The sequence below is a fragment of the Accipiter gentilis genome, chromosome 22, assembly GCF_929443795.1.
Source record: "Accipiter gentilis chromosome 22, bAccGen1.1, whole genome shotgun sequence".
Classification (NCBI taxonomy): Eukaryota; Metazoa; Chordata; class Aves; order Accipitriformes; family Accipitridae; genus Astur; species Astur gentilis.
This window is the reverse complement of record NC_064901.1, coordinates 18,324,414-18,343,460: the sequence shown is the minus strand read 5'-3', so window position 1 is coordinate 18,343,460 and position 19,047 is coordinate 18,324,414. Positions and strand designations below refer to the sequence as shown.

Genomic DNA, 19,047 nt, shown 5'->3' with positions numbered 1-19,047 from the left:
ACACACTTCTCCACGCTTAAGAGGAGTGGGGCATTGAAAACATGAAGTGCACACACAAGTGTATACAAAGACAATGTTCAGACCTCAACATACTGGTCATGAGAGTGGCTCTTTCTGTGATTATGAACAGGGAAAGAGCTACACCAAGACTGATTAAATTAGGCCCTTGCCACTTCTGGCTTGTTTCTTTAAGACAACAGTTGATACTTTTAAATATAGAAGCAAGTTTACATGGAAAGTACCTTCCAAGTAGCACAGCTCCCTACAGGTTAGCACAGAAAACCATTAGGGAGAACAGGGAACTTAGGATGCTGAGTCTAGTATGCTGCACCAGCAATTCAGCTACATTAAAGAGCTAGCTGAATTTGCATAAGACTCCTACCTGATCTTGTTGCCCAGAACTCTTTCAAAGTCCCAGCCAGTTTTTTCATGGTTATCCTCCCATTCACGCAGTAGTTCATAAAATATATCCCTGCAAATCAAGATATTTATGGGTATGAATTCCCACTCTTCAAAATTTGAAGTAACAACAACTGAATATTCAATCGCTCCTAAGTTCCCCAGTAAGAATCTACCTCAGATTAAATAACTCAAGCCTCTAAGCATTCAGATACCTTTGCAAAACTCATTAATGTTAGTGGTACTTCAGCGAGTTTCCATTTTCCATGTCTTTGACAGCAAGTGCTTAAGCTTGTTATGCCCAAGCTCTGACGGAATGACCAAAACACCCATTACCAGACATACTGAAGACTGAGAGGCAGGAAAGAATAAGCCACATGAAATAATACCTAAGAGGAGAGAAAAAAGGACCAAGACAACTTGCCATTCTCCCCTCACCCTGTTGCTGCAAGCATGGAGGGAGGTGGCAGGAAGAATAAAAGCATACCAGATTTATATGCAGAAGCAATCCAGTAGGGTGACACACTGTACTGGGATTTACCAGAAGTCTCAATAACTCCTGAAGAATTAGGCTGTTCTTCTCTAAAGACATTAAGCATTTAGCTCCTGTGGTCAATATGGACAAAGACTTTTTTTTTTTTTTTTTTTTAAATTAGAGTGAAAATCTCAAGATTTTTCTACAGCATGTAGCATACATGACACATTCTTAATATCCTTTGTTCACAATCATGGAAAGATTATACCTTGTGAGCCATACAGTACCAGTAGAAGAAACTTACCTTTGTTTCTTAAATATGTGAAATGCTCTGTCACTGGGAAAGTTAGAGCGATTGTCAGTTTCTGGCTGGAAAGAAACAGACTGTACAGAGCATGGCAGCAGGAGAGACACCTGTTAAAAACATAAAAGCAGCCATTAGACTAATGTAAGCCCCTAATTTACCCAACAGTCTGAGACCTACAAAAAGCAAGGAAAAGACACAATGAGGAAACCAAGTATCACTAGTTGAGTTGTTCAGACACTAGCTATTTCCCAATTGCTAACTGCTAGAAAACACCAACAGTTTTACAACCTACATTACACTACAGAGGCAGAATCACTCAACATTGTGAGTGGAAGCATCTCTAAGAAATCTCTGCAGAACAGGTTGCAACCAGTATTGATACACTGTGGAAAGCATGATCTGCAAACAGCTAAAGTGTACCTTTAATACAGGGCTCCAGAGAATGCAGGACAGTGGCTGGCAATTCCTGTATTATTCTTCTTTCTCCTATTCGAAAAGCCTATCCCTTCAAGTAACAAGAGACCTTTATTTACAGCTTTAACGAAAAAGCTCAGCTATTGACAGCCCCTAGTCTCAGAAAGTGCCTTGTACTTTCTTTGCAAAGATTAATTTCCATTTTTAAAGGATGGATGAAACAAGATATAAAATACATTAAGGAAGGCATTCCTCCCAGCCAGCTTTAGCTCCCTAACCCAGATGATTAGATCAGGAAACCAGTTTTCACAAGCTGCATTGTCTCCTCTGAAGCTTCATTTGCCTAAAAGGAGTCTGTAGCTATGAGACAAATCCACTTCTTCCAAACTACATTCTGAGATTAAATCTAACCAATCATTCTTCTGGGATCCATGTTTATTAGATGAGAATCTCAAAAGCAAAACTTGTCCCTGTCAAAGTTGCTTGTTGAGGTCAGGGCCTGGAGCACAATGCAAGGCTAGCCAGCAGCAGTGATTTGCAGCTAACAATCACTGGACCTAGCAATTCACTCACCCGCTGACAACAAAAAAAGTAGCTTTTAAACACTTGCCAAAGATGACATGACAAGATACTAAAAGCAGAAGGAATGAGATTTAACATCAAAGCCATCGCAAATAAAAGAGCAACAACACAAAGGTTTGAAGCAACATCAGTTGAGCTCTGCCAATTTTTACCTTGGCTGTGCTGCTTTCATAAGCCTGCCTGAGCCTCTCGTGCAAGGCGGGAGAAAAAGATGCAATCCGTTCATTTTCAGCCAAAAGCTTCAGCATCCCCTTTTCTAAATGGGAAATAATTCTGCCAAGACAACATGGATAAAACCCAGACAGACATAAACAACACATGATCAGACCTAAAGAAATGCTTATGCTCATTTTTTATGAGCCTACCAAGTAGAGTTCTAAGCCCCAGGCACCCAGTGTGAAATACTACTGGCATCTGTAGGGCCATTTTTTATTGCTCCCATCTCATGACTTTCCCAGTCTTGCATAATCACACTGAAGTTCAGCAGACAGATCAGTGCAAGGAAAACTCACAGACATCCCAATCCAGGTCAAGTTGTATGTTTTAAGAGAAAATTAACAACTCCATGCCTGTAAGTGGTAAAGCTCTAAAATCCAAGCACACTTGCTTAATCTCACACACATCTGCAGACACAAGCAGAGGAAAAAAAAATACTAAACTCACTCATACTGATAATCCAAGACTTGAACAGCAAAATAAACACAATTGTGCACACTTCGGAAATGCTGTCTCCCTGATGCATCTAAGGGAAAAAAAGAAACATGAGACAACAGCACCTATCACCACTTACAAACTAAAAGACCAACAATTACCTCTCAAGGAAAGTAGGAACTGCCATATCCAAAAATAGTCTTCCAGACTAGTATCCAGTTTCCAGAAGTTCCCATTCCCTGCCACCTGAATGGACAAATCCTCCCATCCCTATCCTTCCTATACTAAAGGCAACTGGATTGTTCAATGCCGTATGGGAAAGAAAAGATTCCTTCTTGACATTCTGGCCAACAGTAAGCAGATCCAGGACAAAAAGTAGACCAACTGCAACCAGTCATCAGCTGCTGTTCCTGTAGCTGGAGACTTTGTGTTCCTAATCTCAGCCCTAAGAATCTGAGAGTGGCAAAACAGAGGTCAATCAAATTGGGGCATCTAGAGGGGGTGTATGTGTCTCATCTTAAAGCCACTCTTGTTTTTTATATCCATATCAAGGTACTAACTGCATCAAGCTTAAGTCTGAATTTGCCAAAAAGCAAACGGAACAATTACGGATCTATATGGATGGATCCTGTGCACTCATAACCCAAGCTTAAATTTAAGAAACACATCGCAGATCAACAGCACTTTTGAGTTGCAAGGACCAATGGAGGAGAGACTTTAGCATATCCATCCTTCTCTCTGAAAGTCAGTGTTAGCAAGTAGCTACGCCAAATCTCACACAATAGCAGACAACTAGATTCAAACAGTATCTAGCAACCCCACTCTATCATACCACAGCAGCAGTTCCCATACATGCATGATTTCTGTCAGCATCTCAGATGAGTCCCAGAGTAGTAATAAGGTGCTTTTATAGAATTTAAGACTAACTGCTCAAGCTAAAGGCAACTACTCTATATCACATTATCATTCCGTGGAAGTAACATTCTTTCCCCTCAATACCATTGCTTACCTTTACTTCCTTCATTGACTTCAAGGTCACTATCGCCATCTTCTGCAGTAGAAGTGCCTTTAGATGTCAACAGCTGCAGAACAAAAAAGAGCTCCAGAAAAATATTTGGTACCAGGTTTTCTGGAAGAGAGGAAGTGAGATACTAAAGGTGGATATTCAGTATTGATCTGCCTTTAATAAACGAAGGTAAAAAGATAAATGCCTTTTCTATGGCACAGTCAGCAAAGAACTCCCTCCCCACGAACAGCCACAATGTAAATCAATATGGGAAAGATGTGTTAGGGAAGGGTCTGGTTTCAGATAGGGCCATACAACTTCACCCTACCGCAGCTCAGAGTAGTGCATCAGGTTCCCCTCCTTCCCTGAACTTTTACCTAGTATCCATTTATTCTAATAACTGTGTTGGTTTAGTTTATTTTTCCAAATGTCATTTGTTTATACACCGTAACTGTCCCACAACTTTCACTTCCCCCTCACAACACACATGCAAGTTCAAAGCTCAAAGAAGGGTCAGTCCCACATCTTCTGGGTTTTCACCTGCTATACACGATGAATAGAGCTGTGCCAGACACTCCAACTGTTTCTTGCAGGAAACCTTAGTAGGATTTGCACAGGTCACCAGATGGCTTTCAGCAGGAAGGCTAGCACTGCGAGTGTAGCTAGGCTTAGTAGGAGTACCAGGATCAAGAGATATCCCTGCAGGAGAAGATGCCTGGTGCAGCAATTTGCATCTGAAATTCAAGAGCAGCAACATACCATGTGACTGAAGATGAAACACAGCAGCCACGTGGCCAGAAAAGGTCCTTCTCTTGCCATCTAGCATGAAGGAATTCTTGCAATAACCATGTCATTTACACTGTCTAAAGCTGCTTTTAGCATGATAGTAATTTAACTCATCTTTCCCTTGTTGAGAAAGGATCTTGGGGCTAACAATCAAAAGACTAAAAAGAATCACATTCAAATTCAAACTCTGCTAAAATAGCGTGGCACTTTGACCAAATTATCTAACCAACCTGTGTTACTGCTTTTCATCTAAACTGGTATTTGTTAAGGACATGGAATCTGTTAGAGACCTGGTCCTAAACAAAATTTTTGCATGTACAATTTCTGACGGCTAGACACTTTACAAAATCTATGAAAATAAGGTTCACATCCATACCTTCAGATATATTTGTAAGTTAACGATACCCTGAGAAGATCTAATACCACTAAGTGGAAAGGCAATGCAACAACAAATGAAATCCAGTACTGGCAAGTTAAATGACAGAAGGAACAAACTACTTTAATTGCTGGAGTCTAAATCAAAAATGATCACTCAGTTAAATACAGAGATATTGTAAAAAAATATACCTACAGAGGTCATCCGAAATGCAGCAGCAGAGTGGCATACGTAAGACACATGAGAAGCAGAAAAAAAGCCAGTAACAGCAATATCAAATGATTGTTAAAGATCCCAAAGGAACGTCCACACTTGGAACAACACACCACCTCTTACCACGTTGTCTCAAAAGTAAAATCTTTAAAAGTCACTTTAAAGGCCATGGGGAAGATGGAAACATTTTTAACTGCAGCAAAGAACTTTTTCTATTGGCCTACTTCTAGTGGAACTGCTGCGATGAAGAACAAGTTAGTCCCAAAACGGGAGTAGAAAGGTTATTTAATAACATCTCCCTTACAATGAACATAAGCACCTGACTGACAGAAGTGAAGAAAATTATTTATTAAGCACTTTGTAAACCCACCAAGGTAAGATTCCAACAACATAGTTAGACAACTCTGCTTCACTTCTGCCTCAGTGTCATCACCTACCTCAGCATGAATTTCACCTTTTGCCCTTGCTCAAAGTGACCCAGTTGGCGGTAGGCTGTGTTAATGTTGTACCTCACCTCTCCACCACTACTGAGGACACACCACCAGCTTCCAGCTCTCAAGCATGATGGGTCAGATGAGATCACCTCAAGGGCAAGTTCCAGCCCACATACTGCTATTTCACCTACTTTAGTTTATATGGATTAGTGGGACGTTTCAGGTGGAATTCACACTGGGATAGGTGCTTCATTGAAGTGCAAAGGCCGGTCTGAATCCTAAGCAGTTCTGTTACAGGTCTGGTACAAAGAGTAACACAAGGCACTCTCTACTGTGTTTGTCCAGCCAGTTCTGGTCCCACTGAAGTGAACTGCAAGGCTTAGCAGGAAAAGAATTCCACCCACACATCCTGAAGAGTTTCCCCAAAAACAAAATCTACAAAGAACAGCAACAGTTCTGTCAGCAATTACAAACAATAGTTTCTCTACTGCTGTGCTTTGCTTTTTTTCTGAAGTATCAATCCTCACAGACTAACAGTGATAACATTTGAGGATGAAAGTCACACAGTAACTGAACAGCGGAGACCAAATTAGAAGCTAGAATTCACTTTATCTCCCAGCACATGTAATTTTCAATAAACAACTGCAGTAGTAACTTTCAAAACAGAATCTCACGCTACCCACGTCCTGTTTTCTCTGACTGCAAGCCTGTGTTAGTCTGCCTACCTTGCAAAATCATTAACACTTTCCCCACATTTGCATCACTAACACATTTTCTTCAAACCAGACTATGCCTTCCATCACAGGTGCAATCTTCAAACACAGCCTAATGACACCAGCTCAAACCCACTCACTTCGCCTGTGCAGTCTAAGGAAAGCTGCACAGGAGATAGCCACACGTGCAAGTCCACAAAGAGGCAATCTTATGAAAGCAGTGAGGACTGACTAAACTTCTGAAGATAAAGTAAGGGTCATTGTTTCAGAGACAACACACCTCTAAAATGACAAACATGGGCTAGCTGCATTAATATCCTAGTCTGATACCGGAGTCACACTTGGTTTTAGGCAAATTATAGTTTAAGGTCACCAATATCTGTTTTGGATATTCCTCTGATCATCTGCACTCTGATATTGGCACCACCTTAAGACAGGAGAATTGAGAATCAATACAAGCCTATCACCACTCTGCTCAGACTGTACCGTTCTTTCTTCAGCATCTCCCTCTCCTCTTGAAGGCTGTTGCTTATCGCTGATGGAAGGTTTCCTTCCTGGACAGTGGTAAAGGCCTCAAGGCTCGACGCGGATGAAAACCGAGCAGCTGGAGACCGGCTGACAGGCGTAGAAGTGAAGCACATCTTTGGTTTTGAGAGGGGCCGCTCAGCACTTACAGGAGTTGGGTTGATTCGCCTTGATGGTTTGCTTTTGCTGAAAAAGTGAGAAGCGATTCCACTGAAATCAAGCTAAACAACAAAAATAATTAGGTCTCAAGACAGATATGCACGCAACTCTTCCAGAAGAACCTAATGCTCAAATGAAATGGAGACCAAGTCAGGATATTGAATTTCTAAACTGTACGTATAGTTGCTGATTTTATTCTGGTCACTGAATAAAAAGTCGTGGAGCTACAGACTGCTAAAAACAGCCTGCTGACCTGTACTGCAAAATTAATTATCAATCATCAAGCCACAGAACAGATAACACAGTGCCACACAACTCTTCCAAACATTTCTAATTTGAGAGGATAGGATATGCCTCATTTTAGTAAGAAACTAATTCACTGGCAGTTTATAACACAACCACAAAAAAAAAAAACCACACCACCAAACCAAAAACAATCAAGCTGCCACTGTCTATCAGTAAAAGTCCAGGCTCCCAAGTTACCACAGGCCCTTTAAGTTTAGGGAAACCCAACCCTCCTGCATAAACTACCTACATTTGTCCTTCAGGAAAAGGCTCTGTAGCACAGTAAGAGACATACCGGAAATGAGATACAGGAACATAAAGCATTACAATTCTCAAGGAAATGCTGGTTGCTACATATTAATTGCTATGATGTTCTCAAAATCGCTATAGTGTTGGCTTCCAAACACTCCCTGACCTCTTTCCTAGTTGGGCATAGTGCAATTGAGGAAGAGAGACCTACTGTCTATGCTGGAAACACACCTCATCTCCCTTGGCGAAAGCATCATCTAGAGCATCATCTAGACCCAGCACCTGGATCTGCTGTACAGAACCATAGACTCATCATTTTTCAGCTGGAATTTTGCATGTCCAACTAGAAAGTCCCACTTTCAGAGACCAGTGCCTGATATATGGAGCAAACAGGCTGACATGAAAACCTTATGTTTGGTAATGAGGATTTTAAAGAGTAAAATCTCAAAGAGAAAGAGAAAAGAACTGAAGCAACCACAACACAAACAGCTGCCCGGAAGCTAAGCCAAAGTCACCAGGGAGACCAGGGCTTGCTGCAGACCAAAGACAATACAGACATCAGCTAGCTATTTTGTCCATGATCACACGGCACAAACGAAGCTGCACGCTAACATCTGTTACCAGAAGCCACAGAACATCAATCCAAAAGCCTTTTTACTAGCACCAGTAAAGCTGAAGAGCCTTCCAGGACTGCTCTTCATTAGCGATTGCTATTGTGTTAAATGAGAAATGTGAAGAGCCAAGATAATGCTGACTTGTTAGAACATGCAAGGACAACGATGTGCTCAGCTTTGTAACAGCTGGTCTGTGCACCGGTAAGCTGCAGGCAGCATCACAAGCGAGAGGCTAAAGAAGCATCTTGGGTGAGTTCACAGAGTAGAAACCTGACTACCCGTTGAAGCAATATTCCCCTACATGGCGACCATAACAAAGCAGTTCTGACCAAGAAGCCCAGAAGCCAGCCCCCGGGTATTGTCTATTACAGCATCTTCTGTATGTGGATGCACACAACAGGATGAGCTAGTCAAGGAACAGTAACCTGCAGCACAATCCGAATGAGACAGCGAGGCAGACTTGCTCTTACTTTGTCCAGCCAGAGGCAGCACCCATGGGTGGAAACTCCTCCAAGTTGTTAAGATTTAGCTGGCTGGGTGGGGATCTGGCAGAAACAAGAGACGCTTCACTCCGCTTTCTTCTCCCTCCGCTCCATGATACACTGTCATGCTTTCCATCTTCCTCTTCAGCAAGGGAACGCCCCAGATCCCGAGCTACCTGCCGGCCAGAGGCACCGACTGAGCTGCTGCCTTTCCTTCGGCCTCGTCTCGCTGGCAGGGCTTCAGGTGTGGCTGTGAGGAAGCTCCCCAAGCTGGCCTTCTGAGATGACCGCTTCTCACCATGGTTAAACACAGGGCTGTACCCAAAGCTCGGGCTGCTGCTGGAGACGATGCTAGGAAAGTCACTGCAAGAGCTAGACAGGTTTGACCCAGAAAAGGAAGAGGAGCTGCTGGATGCTGCAGCAGGAGAGAAACTGGTATCCGTGGTGCAGGTGGTCACCGAAGTCCTTTGGGAGAAGAGCTGCACTCGGCTGCTGGTTGCGTGGCCTGCCCTCCTTTCTGATCCTGTCCTTTGGCTCCCATGGGCCTTGGAACTAGGAGTTTTAGCAGGAGTAGAGGGCCCATTAGTCAGGATCTGGCTGGTCTGCTCCCTTAAAAAATTTAGCAGAAAAGGCACAAAGTCTTTCTGAAGCAAACTAAGAGATACCAGCTTGTCATGGATGTGGTTCTCCTACAAGGAAAGAGGACAAAGCATTAATATAAAGGTACTACCCGATTCTTTCTTTCCATGTGCCCAGTCTCATTTAAGTAGTAACTGTGGGATCGCAATACACAATAAAAAGCAACATGACTTGTCAAAGCAGGTCACTGAAATTCAAGCAACCTCAGTGCCAGTCATGGATCTAAAACTCAGTCTCCACACAAGCCATTTTGGCAGAAGTTTTCAGATGGAGTCATTCACTTTGGTCTCCGATTGGGAAACAGTGGAATTGTTCCATGGAAAGAGCAGTAATACTGAAGCTACGGCCAGGGAGAACTTGGAGCAACTGGCACCCCTAAGTCCAACATTTCAGACACATATACTGAAGCAGCTAATTCCAACAGAAAAATCTAAAACCTGCAACCTCTCCATCCCCTGTTTGTCTATGAACGCCACCTGCTTCCACAGAGGGGTGCTGTAACAACTGTTAAGGCACTTTGAGTCCTGAAGTGCCAAGTACAAGACCAAAGCTGCCCTTCCATTTCCATTAAATAATTTAGACCTCACAGAGGTCTAAACAGAGACTGTGCAACTTTAAGGTACATGAAGTTTATACTTAAGAAACTTAAACAACAACAAAAAACCCCACTACAGACTCAACACCTTTAAAATCTAAACAGGCCGGGGTGATCTTACAAGGGTAGACCTAGACAAAAGACTTCATGTTACATGCATAGTTCAAAGTTTCATACATTGGGTAAAATTTCTTTTGTTCCTAACACTGCACCAGGTTTCTGTTTCCTCTGATGGGATTCAGCAACATTTGGAACAACAGAAGCAGCTTTTACAGGCAGCAACTTATTCCTTACTAATATTAAAATCACAGCACACATATTCCTCTTCATTTCTATTCACACCTCCACTAGATGAAAAGTCAAGAGAGCATACACTATTTCTGAAGGACTTTTTTGTACGAAAGGAGGCAGTGAAAGCATGGCCGTGAGTGGATTCCTACAATCCTCAATAGCTATGCTGAAATTCATATTCAAAAGTGTGAGACCAGTTCAGCTTCCTGGAGAAGCATGAGACTCCAACACAGCCTCGATAACAAGCCAAGCAGGCAAGGCTCACCGCTTTAGCACTCTTAACACTCGGTGAAAAAACACAGGTCAGAACACAAATGCCACGAGGCGTCAAGATGACCCAACTTCTTACCAGCTCCAGTCTGAAACTGCCACGAAAGCCAGAGCAACACGTAGCCCCCCATTTCCTCAGATGCCCCCCCTGGGTTTAGCGCAGAGGCACAAAGATAAGTACAGTCTGTGCTACGCACAAGGCCAGGTAGTTTCTCCTGCTTTTCAGAGCACAACCCGCTTTCACCCATCTTTCTCTCTGCAACTTAACAGAGGTTCGGTTCCTCCACAGATGGGTAACAGCAACCTGTCAGCAGGTGCCAGCCTCCCACTTGCTTTCCCACGCTGAAGCAACTGAGCTGCTCCCAGCAGCGAAAGGCAGTTGTAAATTCCCTTGCAAGGGCAAACTTTTCCGCCTCCGCACCCCCTCACCCACACCGTGCTGGCTGAGCTGTCAGCGCCTCAAACTTCATAACCTCCACAGGTCTGCTTCTGCAAGGCACAGTTTAGGAAATACCAGACAACATAAAGCGTTGGTCCCTTCTTCCCGCGCAAGTTTAGGACGACAGCGATACTTGACTAACTCGTCTGGGCGACAGCAGTGAGTTTTGATTTTAATTAATACTAGGTAACGTGCTGTGAAGGGCTCAGGCAGAAAATGCTTTAAAGGCAACTTGCTCCTCTACGTTAAGAGCGAAATACAAGCACTCGTAGTCCATCTGTGGTTACAAGTGCTTTTATTACCACAGGAACCCAAATCCGCCAGCCATATCCCCTTACAAAACTCGGCCTACTCAAACCCAGCAAGAATCCTCTCCCAGCCCTGAAAGATCCTCCTCAACGCCCAGGCGGGACGGGCGGACCGGTCGGGAGACGCAGCGGCGTTTGCCCAGAGCCACGCACCGAGCCCTCAGGACGGAGCCGCGCCTCGGAGCGCCGGGCCCAAGGCTCGGGCGCGGGGCGGCATCGCAGGCGGACTGCGCCGGCCGCCCACAGCTTCGTCCGCCTCTCACCGCTACTTTCCCCGCCAAAGGCGCGGGGAGCGTCGCCCCCTCGTGTCACGGCCTTTCCTCAGGGCGCCAGCTGCCCTCCCCTCCCTCCCTCCGGTCTACCGCTCGCACCCGACAGCCAAGGGGCCGAGGCACCGCCATCGCGCCGCAGGGCTCCCCGACCAGCCGCTCCCGCCCCGCCGCCGCCTCAGCCCCGCAGCCACCGCCCGCCGGAGGCCGCGGCCGCCCGGCCCGGGCAGCGCCGAGCTCCCGGCGGGCTCAGCCCTGCCGATTTTAAACGGTTTTCACACCGCCGCCAGCCTCTCGCCGGGCGGCGGCCTCGCCTTCCCGCCGCTCTCCTCAGAGCCCGCCCGCGGGCGGGGGCGGTGCCGCCGGCTGTTAGACGGAGCTCGGCCCCAGCTCCCGGCCGCAGACGGGCTCCTCGCCGCGGCCGCGCGTTGACCCACGCGGGCTCAGCGCCGGGGCGGACAAAATTCCCCGCACGGCCCCGGGGAGCTTCAGGGGAGGGTGGCGCGGCGGCGGGCCCGGCCCCGCCGGAGCCAGGGCGCTGCGGGCGGGCGGACGGACGGACGGACGATCCGCCGCGCGTTACCTCAACTGAGCGGGAACCGGGGCCGGGGCCGTGCCGGAGCCACCGCACCACGGCGCCGACCGCCACCTCCTCCTGCAGCAGCAGCTCCAAAACAGCCGCCATTCCCGGCTGCTGCTTGCCGCTGCCGCTACTGCTGCCGCCGAGCACGCGCACAACCCGCGGCGGGGGGGGCGGGCCGGCGCCGGCTGGGGGCGAGCGCGCCACGCGCGGCCGGGCGGGCCCGCGTCCGTGATCGCGTCCTCCCCCTCCCCGCCGGGGCGGGGCGGGGCGGGGCGGGGCGGCGGCGGGGATTCCCGCCGGGGTAGGCGGGCGGGGGCGTGGCCGGCGCGGGCCGGGGCCGGGGGCCGGTCCCCCTCCCCATGTCAACACGCGGGGCACGGGGCGCCTGCGCTGGCCCGTGCGCGTCTTTTCCTCTCATGCGCGGTATTTGCTTCCCCAGCAGGGCTCGGGGCCCGGCCTAGCGGCGGCGGCACCCGCGGGCCGGGGCGGGGGAAGGGGCAGCGGCGCCCCCCGCGGCTCCGCGCCCGCCGGGGGCCGGGGTGGGGGGGTGGGGGAGGTGTGTGGGTGGGTGGGGGGGTGCTGCCCCGGCCCCCTCCCCGACGGCGGAGGATGGCCGAGGAGTCGCCCAAGCGGCGCAAGGCGAATTTCAACGAGGCGGAGACGGAAGTGCTGATCGAGCAGGTGCTGAAGCACGAGCAGCTGCTGTTCGCGGCGGGGCCGGGCCGCGCCTCCCCGGGCCAGAAGCGGAAGGTGTGGGAGCTGATCCGGCACAAGGTGAACCCGGTGGCCGCCTGCCCCCGCGACGTGGAGGACCTGAAGAAGCGCTGGCGAGACCTGAAGCGCCGCGACCGCAGCAAGCTCTGCCGCCTCTCGCAGGGCTGCGGGCCGCCGGGTCCCGCCGCCCTCGGCCTCCTCCTGGCCCCCGAGGAGATGCCGCCCGCCGCCACCGCCGCGCCGCCCGGCCGCCGCCACCACCTCCACCACCACCACCACCACCACCACCGCGCCTACGGCTCCCTGCTGCCCGCCGAGGCCGTGCCCATCGTGGGCGGCATCGACACGCTGGAGCTGCCCGGCGCCGTCGTGGGGGAGATGGGTGAGTTGCGGGACCGACACCCCCCCCCGCCCCCCCCCCCCCCCCCAGCGGCGCTTGCCCCGCACCCTCCGCGTCCCCGTCCCGTCCCGTCCCGCCGCGGGAGCCCCGGCAGCCGCTTACCTCGGCCTCCGGGGGAGGAACGGCGCTGAGCCGCGGCCGCAGCGGGCTCCCCGCTCGAGTACCTGCCCGCCGCCTAGCAAGCGCGAAAAGCCGTGCCAGCGCGCAGTGCTGGGCAGTCCGTGCACAGCGCTGCGAGTTCGTCACTTCGTGTGTACCGGGGAGAGATCGATCCCTTTAGTGCGCGGAAACGACCGCCTTCCGCACCAAGGGGTTTCTCGCAGTCACAGGGTTTCGGTAACGCCGTGACCGGTGACCGCGCGCAGGGTGGAGCGTGAAATGAGCTTGCAACCACCTCTGTCTCTTGGAACCTAAAACCCGGCTTCTGTGGTGGGGCCGGTGAGGGAGCCGTAGCGTGTAAATATATTCTTAACTGGTGAACGCGCCTTCGGGGTTTTCTTCCCACCTGTCGAGGTAATAATGTGCGTTCTTAAAGCACCAAGGGTAACGCAGCGGAGTTGTGGAGTCTTGGTTCAAGGACTAAGGTTAGCCCTTAGTGGATGAGCGCACGTTTCGCTGACCGCTAAGGTCGTGAGGCTTCTCACTGACTCCTTTGCTTTTCCTCTCCCCCCATCACCTCTAGGGTTTAATGACAATCCCGGCCCATCTCATCAATCCGGTCTCGAGAAGATGAACCTCAAAGAAGAAATAGTAGTGAAGGTGGTAGAGCCAGAAGAAAGCTCTGAGGACATGGCAGTGGTTCCACCTAGCCAGGAACAACTACCTTTTTTGGGGACATCGGGCGGTGGTTCCTCTGGGAAAGTAAAAGCCAAAACAAAAGGCAGGTCCCAGGCAGACCAAAGTGAAATAACTGAAGAGGACCTCGTGCAGATTCAGCAGACCCAGATGCAGGTGATCCAGTCTGGCTTTGACAGTGTCAACCACAACCTTCGGCTGCTGCAGCAAGGCATGCAAGAGCTGAGTAACAGCCTCAGCATCATGGCGCATACACTTGTTGCTATCAAAAACGTCTACGTGAAAAACAACACTGGCCCGACCACGTACGCCACCGCCTCCACTCAGACCACAGCCGGGTACCTGAGCCCGGGTTCCCCCCAGGTCTCCCCCGCTGAGGACAGAGGTAGAGCGCAGGTGGCTGGAAGCAGCAGCAGAAGCAGCAGCTGCAGCTCCAGCTCCATGTCACAAGAACCAGGTCCTTCTGAATTTCCTAGGCCCCCCCTGAGAACCATTAAGAAAGAACATCCAAATGGCTGCTACTACTTCTGCTTTGCAGATGTGTGAAAACTTGAATATATGTAAAGTGACTGTGGTGTTAGGTGCTGTTGTATGTTCTGCTCCGGCTTGTGACTTCAAAGGAGCAAAGTGGACTTGCCTCCCACATTTTTCCCAGTGGGAAACATTTCGCAATAGGTGGCATTAAACACTAATTACCAGTCTCCTGTTTGTTAACTCTGTTGCAGTTGGCTAATAATTTTCTTCCGTTCTCTTTATCCTCTTACTCCCTTAAAAACAAACAAAAAAACAGATTTATTTTGACTAAGACTCTTGTCTGTATCATCCTTTGGTTTATGTGACCTTTTGAAAAATAAAAGGCATGAGAGTTGGGTAAAAAAAGTAACGTTATCGTTGGTGACCAGCAGGAGCTGTCTTACACAAGTTGCACAGTTTTTTGATTAAACAGATGTCAGAAGTAGTTGGGTTTTTTAAGTACTTGCTTTTTCTGATTATAGTGTTGGGGGTGTTTGCTTGGTTGTTGTTGGTTGGGTTTTTTTTAAGCAAGTCTAAGCTGTGCAAGGCATCGCAGGAAGAGTTTGACATACCTGCTTAACTCTACGAATGGTTTAGGACACTGAGCTGTTGATTCATGAACGTACTCCTCAGAATTCGCACAGCATTGCTCCACCTGGCTATTGTTCATTCCCAGCTTGTCAAATGCACCTTTTCCTCAAAGGCATTTTGTTTTATTGGGCTAGCAGGGTAGGCGCTTTCTTGTCACATGACTAAAGCAGAGAAATACAGCAAAAAATAGTAATTGATGAGTGATGCCTGGTTTTGACATGGAATAAGTTTTCCCCATATGGTTTATAAGCAGGCCGTATCTCCCAACAGATTTTGCAAGCCTTCTGGAATCAATACCACAACAGTTGAAATACAGAGAGCAAAAAAGTTTCCGTATTGTTTTACATGAAACAGAAGTTAGATTTGCTGTTAAACAAATTGCAGGAAGCAGGGGCTGACTTTGCTCCAGGCAGAACAAATGCTCCTGCATAGTTTAGGAAGCTTTCATTTTCACCTATCAGAGAGATGAATAAAATCTTCCATTCTCTTGACTATATATCCAAGGAAGAAGAAAGAGAAGTTGGAGCAAAAAATAACCTGTTAAGTGTCAACTCGGAAACAAGCACGAAGGAATCATTTTATCCTAACGTGAAAAAGAAAAATCTCCTTTTCACATTCAGATAGGAGAAAACTATTGTCACTGGCACTAGTCTTAAGATGTGTTTAAGGCTGGTATGTCTAAGGCTTATACATTGGAATTGCTTTACTTTGCACAGTTCAAAACTAGCGGCAGTGCTGTGTTCATACGTCCAGTGTCCATACTGGAGGGGAAATGAAAACCCTCTCACCTGCAATTTTATCCGATGACCTGAAAAATCATGCACGTCCTCTTCTTAAGCATTTATCACCGATATTAAAATTCTACAGATAAATTTAGCCTACAGCAATGACTAGCTGCCTCTAGTTTTCCAGTCATTTTGCACAAGCATTCCCGCTGCAAGAATTCAGCAAATACAAATGACGTAGAGAATGGCAATGCAATTGTCCCTCTCCTAGCAGCATAAGAACATGTAATCGTAAGGTAAGGTACGTCATTTTTGCAGTCAGCTTTGGCAGAGCACTATACCATATGAAAATGTACTTTTAAGTACTTTATTTTACTTCTGCCCTTACACCATTATGGTGTACCGATCACACACACGCCTCAAAAACTGACAGCTGCCACCTAATAAAACGTGAACTAGTCAACGTTGCTATCAAGTGTTTCCCTTCAGCATCATAGATAGAGTAAAACACGGAAACATCTCACAAAATTAACACATAAGCATGTACAGCACATTACTAATTGAGATTAATGCTTTGAAGAAGAGGAGGTTCTCATTTTCAGGTTTACCGTAACAAAAGGAGATGGTGTGGGTGACAGGTATCACTACCGTATTCATAAATTACTGGTTTTAAAAATGGGGAAAGGACTAACACTAAATCTGATTTTTGAGTCTATGTTGTTAAAAGCTTTCCAAACTAACCGGTTGGAAGCATAATTTCTCCCCCATTAGTACAGATGGGCTCTCTCGAGCAGTGTTTTCTGTAACTGAAGAAGGTACCCTTCAATTTCTATTTTGTTCATGGACAAAGAAGCAATTAATGCTACCGTGACATTCCAGGTAGATTAGCAAAACATGATCTAAAGTTTCCCTGGTCCTCTTGGGCAGCAGTTTGAGCTTGTCCAGGTTGCAACAGCCAATTCTTACCTGTCTGACTTTCTTGCAATGTTTCAGTTCTTTATCCAGTTGTTAATTCTTGAATTTCGCTTACTACAGCATTTCTAGGCTAAAGGGGACAGATGCGTGGTCATCTGTCTTAAACGTTTCTTGGTACAGAGGAAACCACAAGACGACAAGAACCCACAGCCTGGTGCAATCCCTGGCGCGATCTCTACGGTGCAGGCACAATGAAAGACCGACTGGTGGTCACGGCACTTAGTGGGGGCACCCGACAACTGACAACCCCCTAAGAACACATCTGCACGCGCAGCGGACTGGAGACATCACACGATCATCACGTGGGTACCAAAGTCTACGTGGTAAATGTGCCGTTGCCTTGACCCAGACTGTATAAAATGGTACCATCAGGAGCTGGGCGGGGGGGGGGGGGGGGCCCCACCAAAACACCAATAATCAAGAGGACCAACAGGACGCCGCTAGATCCATGGGTGGCGATATCTTCTTTGTCTGTCTCTGTCCCTGTCCCTCTCTCTCCTCCTCTCTCTATCAAATTGTGAAAGACACGTGGCAGGGGACTTGTTTGACTAGTTGAGTTGTCCAGTTAAGTAGTTGCCATTGAGTTATTGCATCTAACCTCATGCCTTGTATTTTGTATTAATAAATTGTTAAACTGGTTGGCTGGTGTCGTTTCACCTTAATTCAGTCCAGGGGTATCACGAACTTGGTTGTTGGTCCCAAGAGGAGGGAGGCCATCCTAGACAACTCCTTTCGGGCCCCAACATAGGCAGAGCTGACTTGTGTGCACTACATAGCTTCCTCATGTTCAAGTACAAATTTAAATGAGAGGCAGCTACAGTACAAGCGCAGGGAAGCACAGCTTCCTAAAGATCCTAAAAGCAGAGCGGGCAGATTGGATCTCCTGTACGAATGAAGATGACAAGCCAGGCAATGCTGAAAGACACTTCAGTGGCCAGGCAACCACCAGACCTCAACATCGATCTGCCACAGCGTCTTTGTTCCAATCTTGCTTCTTCCCCACAGTCTGTCAGTTATACCGCTAACATATACTGGAGCCAGATCAAAACCACTCTTCCATTTCTGGTATGATCCAGATTTACATAATGTTTTAAACAAGGAAAGTTACTGAGCTACTTGTCACCAGTACAGAGTGTGCAAATTTGTTATTTTCATCTTCAAATTAAAAGAGGTGGCTTGCTCTTTCTTTATGCACCCTTTCTGTGATCAAATGATGGTTCTGTTGGGAGCACCAAAAGCACATACCATCCAGAAGCATGCCATTAAATTTCTGGCTGCTCTTAACAGAAAATTAAACATCATTTTCTTGGAATGTTACTGAGTAAATGAATTCCCAATTTGTTTCCTGTCGTGTGAAGCCATTTGGGCTATTTCTATAAATGACAAGAGCTAATGACCTGGTCACGAAGCTTGATGAAAATACTGCCAATGATTTGAACAAGGGCAGAGCTGGCTTTTAATTTGCCTTACATACAAGGCATAACAGTGATAATGCCAAGAAAGAGATCCAGGGAATTTTCTCCAATTCTTCTGGACTTCCCTAAAAACCTTGTTCTGCTGCGTAAAAAGCAGGCAATATTTTCCACAGCATACAAGGACTAAGACATGCAGGCACATAAACTGCAAATAAAAATTGTGATGATAAGATACACTACTTTTAGCTAGTTTTACTAGAAAGAGAAATGAAAGGATCTTGGAGGAAACTAGAGCAACTGGTAGTTTAACACTGCATTTCCACATAGCATAAACTGCTCAGATTGAGTAACAACTTCTGTTTATTTATTTCTCTGCTATCTGCCACTTAAGTGTATTGTACAGAAGATGACAGGTGTCCTCAAGAGGCTGTAAAAGCTCAGTGACTACATCCAGACACCTGACCGCCTCCAAAGAAATCAAGTACAGTGGCCTCTGACTAAATAAGAAATTATAATTTTTAAGGGGAAAACTAAAAAAAAAAAAAAAAAAAAAGCAGCAGCAGCTGGCTTTTCAGAATGACAAGGCTGGAATCCACCATATTGTTACTAAAATTGATCTGATCTGGCTGTGGCAATCATTTATTGTTTGGCTGAATACAGACAGCATGGATAAGAGCAAGAGCAAATAGAAAGGGAGGTTTCTGAGGAGGCTGGTTGAGTTCTTCTATTCTTATTAATATACAACACATGAACCTACTAAATCAGTAAAACTTCCATTGATCCAATCATTCTGACTTGCAATATGAACATCTGACTCATATTACAGTAGTACCAACAGACACTTGCTTTTCGCTT

General features: G+C 47.1%; 2 protein-coding genes across 2 annotated transcripts in view; one reads left to right on the top strand and one right to left on the bottom strand.

The window, feature by feature from the left end:
• The window catches only part of CDAN1 (codanin 1), a 34,658-nt gene extending 22,479 nt beyond the window's left edge, over positions 1–12,179 (bottom strand). Inside the window, exons 1-9 of the mRNA XM_049825913.1 lie at positions 12,065–12,179; positions 8,659–9,359; positions 6,843–7,067; positions 4,375–4,568; positions 3,838–3,957; positions 2,841–2,919; positions 2,330–2,450; positions 1,179–1,288; positions 383–472 (exon numbers count right to left, since the gene is read on the bottom strand). Coding sequence (XP_049681870.1) covers positions 383–472; positions 1,179–1,288; positions 2,330–2,450; positions 2,841–2,919; positions 3,838–3,957; positions 4,375–4,568; positions 6,843–7,067; positions 8,659–9,359; positions 12,065–12,166 — 1,742 coding nt within the window. The 5' untranslated portion in view covers positions 12,167–12,179. The remainder of the gene's footprint in view (positions 1–382; positions 473–1,178; positions 1,289–2,329; positions 2,451–2,840; positions 2,920–3,837; positions 3,958–4,374; positions 4,569–6,842; positions 7,068–8,658; positions 9,360–12,064) is intronic.
• A 457-nt stretch (positions 12,180–12,636) lies between these two features.
• LOC126049463 (uncharacterized) lies at positions 12,637–16,278 on the top strand. The gene is made up of 2 exons (XM_049825917.1): positions 12,637–13,160; positions 13,861–16,278. The coding sequence occupies exons 1-2, from the start codon at positions 12,674–12,676 to the stop codon at positions 14,517–14,519; spliced, it is 1,146 nt and encodes a 381-aa protein (XP_049681874.1). The 5' UTR covers positions 12,637–12,673; the 3' UTR covers positions 14,520–16,278.
• The last annotated feature ends 2,769 nt before the right edge of the window (positions 16,279–19,047 follow it).

What these genes read in the sequence shown, in the direction of transcription:
- LOC126049463 (XM_049825917.1), top strand. Translation starts at nt 12,674, where the DNA reads ATGGCCGAGGAGTCGCCCAAGCGGCGCAAGGCGAATTTCAACGAGGCG. An exon ending in CGCCGTCGTGGGGGAGATGG is followed by an intron (nt 13,161 to 13,860) that starts GTGAGTTGCGGG and finishes CATCACCTCTAG; the next exon opens with GGTTTAATGACAATCCCGGC.